Source organism: Nelumbo nucifera, chromosome 8, assembly GCF_055504915.1.
Source record: "Nelumbo nucifera cultivar China Antique chromosome 8, China Antique-T2T, whole genome shotgun sequence".
In the NCBI taxonomy this organism is placed as follows: domain Eukaryota; kingdom Viridiplantae; phylum Streptophyta; class Magnoliopsida; order Proteales; family Nelumbonaceae; genus Nelumbo; species Nelumbo nucifera.
The window spans coordinates 15,724,453-15,735,273 of record NC_142656.1 but is presented as its reverse complement, the minus strand read 5'-3'; the positions used below and the strand labels follow the sequence as shown (position 1 = coordinate 15,735,273).

The window sequence follows — 10,821 nt, the reverse complement described above, 5'->3', positions numbered from 1 at the left end:
TTGAAGAATTTGAAGTTACATTGGGCTTCAAGGTTAACTAGCTTGCTGATAAGGCCTCTTGCTGGTTGTAGAAGAAACTTGTGGCCCACTATCAAAAAAAAAACCTAGCTGTATTCATTTCTCAGTATTTTGGCCTTCCCTTAGGTCATCTACTTCGGTTGGTGATCAATCTTATTCATTCGCTCAGAGTAGAACACGTAGGAATCATAGAGTTTACTCGGTGTGAGCGTTGGCACATGATCAGTGCCCCTTAAAATATGTGACCTTCCTTGCATATCAATGAAGGAATATGATTAGAAGTACTTTTGGGGTCTACTTCTCCTTTATGCAACCAAGAAAAAAGAAAGGCATCGAATGCCTTATACTACGCGGCTATAAGAATGATTTGGTCAATAAAGCAAAAGCAAAAATAGGTGTAAAGAAAAAGCAAAAGGAATGACTAATGAGAATGAGAAACACCCACTCAACTCCCACACTGCCATTCATACGGACCAGTTATACCCGTCTTTGAATACGATGCTTTGAAGCTTGAACACTCTGATCTATTCCATCATGTCATGAGCCAAACCCACCATGCAGTACACAAGATCGACGTAGTTAAACATATGTATGAATACTAATCCGCATGGCTAGCATTCACTGCTTAACCTTTAGATTCAGTTTGAAAGGAGTATAAATACAAATATGTAGAGTACAAATAACAAAACCTTATATTTTATATTATTTTGTATGTATTTATGCTGTACATATTTTTATTTATATTGTTTCCAAACTCAGCCTTAAGAAACAAGAAGAACAAGCATCTATATCGAGTCGTGTTTTGTCACGCATGGGAGGATCAAATTCCATTTTTCTTGTTTGTTTATGCATGATGGATGACTAATTTGACAGTTGATACTTCATTACTTCATCCCAAGAACATATACTGGTTTTAGGTGGTCAAAGGATGAAATTCTTTGCTCTCTTTTCTTCCTGTTAGATACCACAACAGATTCCCTAGCATTTCACTGACAAAACACCCAGAAAAATAAAATAAAATAAATTCTCATTCTCAAATCCACTCAACACTCCTGTGGATTTGAAACCCTCAAGGCCTCAACCATATCCTCTCTCTCTCTCTCTTATAAATCTAAAGGAAGTAAGTAGTTGGTATGGCCCACCAAACTGCAATTCATGATCGAAACGTGTGGGCTGCACAAGCATTGTTTGGTGGGTGAGAACGGAGAAGGTTTTATAAGCTTAAGATCATTGGTTGATCGTTCTGAGCTACTGTGAGGCGATATTAAAACAGTTTTTATAGTTTCACGCGGTTTATTTGGGAATGGGTTTCCATCAACTAACTAACCAAACCGCGTTTCTTCTCCTCCTCCAGTTTTAAATCCTCAACGCTTCGACCAACCCCAAAATTATATTATACTCTTAAGCAGAAATCCAGCCTTCTGCTTCCTTTCCTCCTTGTTCTTCCTTCGTTAAACTAAAGCTTAGTGAAGATGGTGATGGCCTTCGTGTTGTTAGCAGTTTTCTTTGTTTGTGGCCTTGTCAACTCATTATTCTATCTCCCTCCCAAGAAGCTTCTCGCATGGATTCAGGCTTTGATTCCGATTGCAAAACCTTCTTTGATCACTTCACCTGCAACAACAACAACAACAACATCTTCAGACAAGGCCGAGCTGAGAAACGTTTTCGCCACTTTTGATAAGAATAGTGATGGCATTATAACCGAGGAAGAGCTCAGAGAGTCGTTGAAGAATATAGGGTTCTCTATCACTGACACAGATTTGGTTCACATGGTGGAGAAGCTGGACTCAAACAGAGATGGGCTGATAGATCTTGAGGAGTTCAGTAAGTTGTACGAGTCGGTAGGAATAAGCAGGTCGAAGCAGAGAGGAGGGAGAGATGGGGAGTTGTTGGATTGTAGGGAAGAGGAAGAGGTGGATGAGGAAAGGGATTTGAAGGAGGCATTCGATGTGTTTGATGGGAACAGAGATGGGTTGATCACGGTGGAGGAGCTGAGCTTGGTTCTGTCGTCTCTGGGGTTGAAGCAAGGGCTGAGGAGTGAGGATTGTAGAGAGATGATCAAGTCAGTTGATATGGATGGAGATGGAATGGTTAATTTTGAGGAGTTCAAGAAGATGATGATGAAGGCTGGTGGAAGCTGTGTGGGGATTTCCTAAACATCTTCTCTACCTGCGCTCTTCAGTTCTGTTATCAAGAAGCTCTCTCTCTCTCTCCCTAATGCCCTTTTTTCTGGGTTAGTCTGTTCTTGTCTTTTTTATTTTTCTTTTTTGATGTGGGACTCAGTCAGCTTCGATTGTAGATAATTAGATATTAACAACTACAAATCTCCAAGCAATTATGGTGGAGGGAAGTGGACGTGTTTGGGCATTTTAAAGTTATAGACTTTTCAACTTCTTTTGTGAAGTTTGACCTCTACACATGGGGTGTTTGGCAACATGTTTTTGTTTTGAAAAATCATACAAAGTGAACACCTCTTAAAAGGTACAAAGAGCTCTCTCTCTCTCTCTATCTCTCCCGTGTTTGGTTATTCCATTTCAGTGCAACTCATGCAAATTGAAAAATAAATAAGGGAGCGTTTGGTAATGAGTATGATTCCGATTTTTACAACAGTTGTTTTTGTTTTGAAAAACAAAATCATACACATCAGCTAATGCTCACTTAGATGTGCGAGGAACCAGATCATTCGTCGTTCTGGTGATAGAAATAAGAGATAAACCATTTAGAGGAATGCGTCAAATCAACTCCTCTGAGGCCGACGTAAAAACTCAATCTACACACATTTCACATTTAGAGAGAAGGAAATCAGGTTGCAGAAGTAATGGGGTCATTTGAATTTTGTTGCAATTAAAGAGAAAAGCACTTGCCTACCCAAATACACTCTCCCCATTTTCTTGTATGCTACATAATCTAATGGTATACTAGTCAATATTGCGTTTGTTTGGCATCGATGTCGTTGCTCCAGAAAATGGTGATAAATCAGTACTATATTGGAAAACATGATGCTCTAAGAAATATTTATTTGTTTGGAATCGTTTTTCCATAAAAAACGGTGTTTCAAGTCACATCTTAGAAATTAAGAATGCATGGTTTAGAGTAACGTTGAATTTGATGTTTTCTCATATTGGAGTTCATTGCTGCCAACGATTGAAGACGTGATGTGGCAGTGATGTAGACTTCCTAAAATGAGTACCAGTGATGAAAACAAATATGAAGCAATGGTACCAAACAGAAAATATTATTATTGTTCCAGGAAATGTCTTATCTGGCAGTAACGTTTTCAAACAAAAAAAAAAGACATAATTTTCTCAGGAAACGATGTTTCCAACCCAAACATCAACAGTTATCTACAACATCGATGTCAAATATATACATTAATTTTATTTATTGAGTTTCATTTGATAATAATGCATTTGTGTATTGAAATGATAGTAAATACAGAATTCAAGAGATGTTTCCATTTAAAATGAGAGAAAAGTTTGCATCCAAAAATGGATGCAAACTTCTTCAATAATTGGTCAATGTAAAAAAGATGGATTTCGGTTTCAGGATTTGTGTTTGTACATTTATATAACAATTAAAAATGGTTTGGCAAGACTACAAAATTATCACTTCAAAACTAATCTAAGTTTACATTTTTATGAATCAGACGTATTTGCATTTGTACCAAACATTTTTATATTTATATTCCTCTCAAATCGGAGCCTTGGCTACATAACCCAATCAAAAGTAAACACATTGGCACGACATCCATACTAATGTGTCATAGCCCGTTGTCTACATCTTGTTTGCAGCAGCTTCGAGTCACCATAACCTACTCAGGAATAGATAGGTTAGTTATTAAATTTTGTTTTTGTTTATTTTTTATTTTTAACAAAAGAGCCATAAACAGTTAAAAACCATTGAGACCCACCAACCCAATCTGTTTAACCATTAATTCATTCAACTTGGTCACCAGGCCACAAGGTAACAGTGCAATATATTGAAATATTGGGAAGCCATAACCATGCTTTTAGTTGTTAGATTGGAATGGTATTTTTTTATTTATGGAAATTTTTCGAAATCTAATGTATTGCCAAGACTCCTAAGCTTTTGCACAAAAAAACCCCTTTTTTTACCTCAAATCCTAATTTTAGCATTAAAATTAAAAACTGAAATAAAATTAGAAATTAGATATAAAATAAAACCATATGTTATATATAAAATATAATTATATATTATTTAGACAATTGGATCAGTTTTTAAAACACTGCTTTGAAAGACACTTGCATGGTAAACATAAGGGTGATGTGCCACTTCACTTTCTTTTCTATTTTTCTTGAACTTTTGTTTTTATTGTTATTCGAAAAATGCCGAAATGCAAAAATACAACTTTTAGACATAAAACATGAGACAGAAATGAGTTCGGTAAATTAGTTGGTGTGGAAGTATACTGGGCCTGGGCCTAACAGAGAACGTGAAGGATGTCAAACCCCACCAACCGTTGTCATTATCAGTTATCACATACCCTGTCAGTCGATACTCGTGACTGGTGGTAGGCCTTGGCGCCCCAGAAACGTCCCATACAATGAAAGTCCGCCGCGTGTCTCTCATACGCATTCTCCCTTCAACGCATGCAGATTCACCCAAAACGAAAAAGTTTCTTCATTCCTGCTCATATTCATTCAAGTCTCTCGATTTCTGTGAAACCCTAACCCCCCTACACAGTATGTGTAGACCTTCTCTTCCATCCAAGCTTGGGGAGAAATTTGGCGCCGACGACACCGGAGGGACTTCCGTCTCTCTCATCTCATTTCCGACAAATATACTGGAGGTACCACACAGAAAACGTTTTCTCCTTTTATGTTTAGATAATTATATGAAAAATAATCTGAGTCACCCACAAGAATGCAAGATATTGCAGCTTGAAAAATCCAAAAACAAAAAGGGACAAAATAAACAAAAAGTCAGAACCTCGTAGCCACATAATACCAACAGATCATCACGTAAATTTTCAATTTTGTTGGTATGAGGAAGAATAGCTCCCAACTAAATGCCAATATTGAGCAATAACAGTTCTAAATAGAAACGAAAAATCACAGAAGAATTATTGTGTTAACAATGAAAATTTGGCAATTGTATCTCCTAAAATCGAATCCCAAGATGGGTTTCAACCCAAAGAATGCATCCCGGTAGATAGGATCGAAATAGAATGACAAAAGAGTAATCGTTCAAAAGGGTACATGTCTGTTCTCTCTGGTTCCTCCCTCCCTCTGTGTTGGGGTTGGATCTACTTAGAGAAACCCAAAATGGGTAACTGGATCTTCAATTTGGGTTTTGTTCGAATTGTTTGAGAGGTTTTGATAATCGGTGCTTACACCTCGAATTTCAATCCCATGCATTAGAGAGTGACATCCTTCAGAATAAGATGACATCAAGACAGAGTATGAGCGGTCATTGGTGCCAGATTTCTCCCATGTGTCTGCCAAAATAGTTGTCAACTCTCTCTCCCTACCGTCTAAACATGCATCAAACCCTCAGAGGGACGGGGAGTACCTCCTATATCTAACGGAACGGTCGTCGGCGCTGGTTCTTATCCGGCGGGGTGAACCTCCGTATCAGTTGCAACTCCACATGGGGCAGGTCGCGACACTGAGAGCATGAGCGGGAGTGGAAAAGTGCTTTCGTTTAGGTTGTGTTTGGTTTGAAGGAAAATGTGGGGAGGACACGCAGCTGGCTTCCATTGTGTGGGACGTTTTTGGGGCACCTGACCGTGGGGCGCAAATTCGAATTCTCTCTCTCTCATGTTTGATGGAATTTACTTTGTCTAGATTTCATATATATTTCTAAATATTAATAAAATAATCAAAATTTATTGAAAAAAGTTGTTCCAAAATTAAAAAAAAAAGAAAAAACACTGACCAAGGGTCTAAAAGTGGATCAAGGTTGGTTGTTGTTTAGAAAACTGGACCAGATCAGTCAGTCTGACTGGTTGAACTGTGATCTAGGATTTTGGGCGGTTCGATCATATCTCAATAACCGCTTTTGTTAAAAAAACTAGTAAAAACCGATTGACCGGCCGATTTAACTGAAAAACAGGTGAATCGTCTCGATTTCATGAAGTTGTCTGGTTTTTAACTACTAGAAATTTTAAAATCTACTTAGCAAGATTTAAACCCATGACCTTTTATTTTCATATATTACTATGAAAGAGAAGCTACATCAGAGACAAAGGTAACTCTTCCCCAAAAGTCAAAGGAAACTATAAAATGTAAACCTCCACAAGCGAAAAACTTAGGCAAATCTACAAAAGAACCTAGGTGGCAGTCTTCAATCAATGTGCTGATACTCTAGGGAATCTCGCACTTTCTACATAAGCCTTCAATTGTCAACTTGGAACCTCCTATAATGATATCACAATCTCTCCACTCTCTGGTCATGACATGGGCTTCTCTAGCTACTAACGCTTCTGCTACATTGATGGACATTCTTCCACTTGCACGAGCAATTGCAAAAAATCTTTCCCTCGGCATTCTAGGCAATACAACCAATCGCAGTATCTCCATTGTCCTTTCTTGATGCATCAAAATTTATTTTGATAGAAGGTGATTAGGGGGAGTCCAAGCAATCCAAGTTTGCTTCTTCTTAGGTTGCTTATTTAGATTGATTTGAGTTGATTCCAAGAATTTCTTGAATCGGACCGAACCGGTTCCTGCTACATTTTGGAAAGTGTTCTCATCACTGTTTTCAAAATCGGACTGAACCGAACGGTTGGACTGGAAAAACCAGGAACCGGTCACTTAACTAGTTTCGTTTTCCTCCAAAACCGTTTTTTTTTCCCAAAATCGTTGATTTTGGTCAGCAAACTGCTGAACCGATTGGTTAACTATTCGAACGGTTTTGACCGTTTTCCAATTTTTAAATTTTTTTTTGTCAGAACGGGCCAACAATTCGGGTCGAATGGTCAGACCGTTCAAATCAGTAACCGGACCCTTGACCGGTTCGTTTTTAAAAACCACTGTTTTCAAAACCGGACCGGACCAAACGGTCGGACCAGGAACCGATCACCTGACCGGTTCCGTGACCGGTTTCATTTTCCTCCAAAACTGCTTTTTCCCTCAAAACCATTGATTTTGGTCAGCAAAGCGCTGAATCGGCTGGTTAACCATTCGAACCGTTCAAACGGTTTTACCGTTTTGCAATTTTTTGAATTTTTTTATTTTCTTTGTCAGAACAGGCCGATCGTTTGGGTCAAATGATCGAACCGTTCGAACCAGTAATCGGACCCCTGACCTATTCGGTCACCGGTTCGTTTTTAAAAACCATGTTAAAAACCATGGTTCTCATTCCTACTTTTCCGAATGAACCATAGGATAAAAGGACACTTTTCCAAATGATTGGAATAGCTATGATAGATGTCAATATTTTGGAGTCTTTCCCACCATTCTATTAGTTAGGGGTGATCATGGGTCAAGTCGAGCTTAGCACCAATGGTAAGGGCTTTAAGTTGGGCTTAGGCCCGGCTCGGTCCGCACCCCAGACCAAACAAGGACTTTAGGCCATGGCATCAAATTATAAAATCTAATTACTTAAATTTAAATTTTTTAAATTAAATAATATGTAAATATAATATATACAAAATAATTATACAAACCAAAATTAAATTGGGCTTGGCTAGGCTTTAGGCCTATAGCACAAAAAACAAGGCATAAACTTCATTTAATTGTTAGACTTTTTTTTTTTTTGGCTTGGGTTACCTTTTATAGGTGAAGGCAAGACCTTCATTTCTATTTTTGAGTAATGTGTGACTTGGAATAACACTAAATGGTTAATGCAATCATTGAGTGTTTTCCGAAGTCCCACATTGCTTAGGGATTAAGATTAAAGGTTTTGCCTTCATCTATATAAGGCCTTGCTTAGGAGGACAATCCTTATATTTGAATTAACTCAAGTATTAACACATTTCAATTCAATGCATAAATATTTATTTAAAACATGTATATTTAATATAAAATAATATATATGTATATTACTGTGGAATAAGCACCCCGGTTCAAAATGTCTTAATGATTCAAATTGATGAGGCCCTGGACATATGTAAGTTTGATTCGCAATAGGGCAAAGAACAAATATGTGATCTAAATCTTCTACTCCACCAATAGGAAAATCTTTATTTTTTTGGCGGACATTGAATCCTCCAGATGACTTTTATTTTGGCCTCATGGTTCACGCCTACGTTCATTTCTTGTGTTAGTAACCATGAGCATTAGGACCCTATCGAAGATTATCTTCAATATTACTAACTGCAATATAGATGTAGCCACAATGTTATTGATTAAATCCGTTAGGACCATCAATTCCAGCTTATTTAAGTCCCATGTTTTTCAGTCCCCGTTGATGAAATCTTGGAGTTTTATTTCCAAGTCTATTATGCTTGTTCTTAGATATTCTGGGGTTTTGTCCATGGTTTTTAAAATCAAACCGGTGATCGAATTGGTCAGGGGTCTGGTTACTGGTTCGAACAGCCTGACCGTTTGATTCAAACAGTCGGCCCGTTCTGATAAAAAAATAAAAATAAATAAATAAATGAAAAATGGTCAAAACCGTTCAAACGGTTAACTAGTCAGCTCAGTTGTTTTGTTGACCAAAATCAATGGTTTTGGGGAAAAAAGCAGTTTTGGGGGAAAACGGAACTGGTTACGTCACCGGTTCCCAGCTTTTCGGTCCGACCATCCGGTCCAGTCCGGTTTTGAAAACCATGATTTTGTCAATGAGTGGTTGGTCAAAGACCCAATTTTCTGACCAAAAAATAGCTTTGCCATCCTTCCCAATTATCCATCTTAAATCTTTTAGAACAATATTCTTGCATTTTAGAATTCCCTTCCAAACCCATGAGTTCTTCTTTGTGGGCTGAACCTCTCTAAAATTTTCTTTACTTGGGTATTTAGCTCTAACAACTTTCACCTAGAGGCTCTGGTCATCTTTTAAGGATTCGCCATCCAAGCTTTGCTATAATTAGCCTGGTTCACAAGTTCAACATTTCTAATAGTCCACCCATTTTCCTTGTGTTTCATATGGTGTTCCATTTGTCCCAAGCCATCTTTCCTTTGTTATTTCCATGACCCTAAAAGAAGTTCCTCTAAAGCTTATCAATTTGCTTTAGATTATCCTTAGGAAAGAGAAATGAGCTCATCAAGTATTGTGGGATAGTTGAGGTGGCTACTTTAATTATAGTTATCTCCTTCCACCCAACAAGTTTGTTTTTTATTCTTTTAATGCACTAATGAAAAGTCTTCTCCATAACCCTAGAGCTGATGATTGGGGCCTTGAGATACTTCTCTTCCTTGTTACTTAATGGGATTTTTAGAATCCTAGCCAAAATGTTTTGGAGTCATCGAGGTATATTCTTTTACAAAAGAAGAGGACTTCTCAAAATTTGGCTTTTGACTCAATGCATTGGAATATTTGTAATTATATCCCTAATTTTGTGGCATGTTAGGATGGTAGTTTTGGCAAAAATTAAACAAGCATCGGCAAATTGGAGAATGTGGATATTTGGCCCATTTCTTGAGGTTAGGATACCAAGATCATCTTCTTGGGGGCCAGAAGCAACACTTATCATTCTTGATAAAGTTTTAGCACAAAAAACAAAAACGTATGGAGAGAGAGTGATTCTTTGCCCTATTGAGAATCAGTGTATACAATAGTTATACACTGCATTATCCAGTTAACCCACTTATCCTGGTATATGCCACATCATCACGGTTCAACCCTAGTTGAACATCTGACCCGTAAACCTCTCCTCTCTCTGGTTCTATACCTGGTTCAGTTCTTTGAATATTACTAAATATTAAGTTTCAAATATTCTTATTGTCATGATTAACAACTAGATGACCTTATGGATTGAACTACTACTTACCACTTTTAAAAAAAAATTGATTTCAACTCCAAGTCATTTAAAAGTATGAGTTTTTTGTATATATTATTTATGGATTGTAGATTTAATTAGTGATTGTTTTCATTGAGAATTGGTGATATGCAATAATAAACAAATAAAAATATACTTTAAGTATAGGATTTAGTGGGAAAGATTAAGAGTAAATACCTTCAATATAAGTCTTTATAAAGGGGAATAAGATGAATTTAAAAGTGACAATCCATAATATTTCAGTATATTAATGAGTCATTATTGTACATATTACTTTATTACACATGTATTTTAAAGAAAATGTAAATTAAGAAACTTGAACTCTAATCATTTGCTTTAAAATTTAAGGAAATTTCCATCCACACACACCATATTTAAGTATATTAAAAGTTGTAAAATATTTTATATATAATATAAATATGATCTCTAATATATATATATATATATATATATATATATATATATATGTATGTATGTATGTATGTATGTGACACATCATCATAGTTCGACCCCGGTTGAACCTTTGACCGTAAAACTAATTGTGGTTAGTATATTCATTTTCTTATTACATATTAAATTTTACTCATGAAGGGTGGGGGGAGTTGTTAAAATGTAGTTGCATTTCATTCTACTATTACTTCTAAGTTGCACTTTTACTTTGAATAACTAATTTTGGATGTTTTATTTTTTTGGTAGAGAATCGTTGGGCTTTCTTAGCAACAAAAGCGATAGAACAACAATTAGTGCATGAGGAATCCATTCTTTGTGTAGTTTATCAACAACTTGGCAATGTATTAATTTTAGCTCTAGAATATTTTCAAAATTACGTAAGAGTAAATCTATTATTGTATTCTATATATTTTGAAGACTTTAATACTTAATAATCTATAAATAAGTAA

General features: G+C 36.5%; 1 protein-coding gene across 1 annotated transcript; it reads left to right on the top strand.

Moving 5' to 3' along the window:
• Positions 1 to 962: 962 nt before the first annotated feature.
• On the top strand, positions 963 to 2,433 carry LOC104592494 (calmodulin-like protein 3). Its single transcript, XM_010251889.3, has one exon. The coding sequence runs from the start codon at positions 1,491 to 1,493 to the stop codon at positions 2,172 to 2,174; it is 684 nt and encodes a 227-aa protein (XP_010250191.1). The 5' UTR covers positions 963 to 1,490; the 3' UTR covers positions 2,175 to 2,433.
• The last annotated feature ends 8,388 nt before the right edge of the window (positions 2,434 to 10,821 follow it).

Excerpts from the sequence above, each read along its gene's own strand:
- LOC104592494 (XM_010251889.3), top strand. The coding sequence starts at position 1,491 with ATGGTGATGGCCTTCGTGTTGTTAGCAGTTTTCTTTGTTTGTGGCCTT.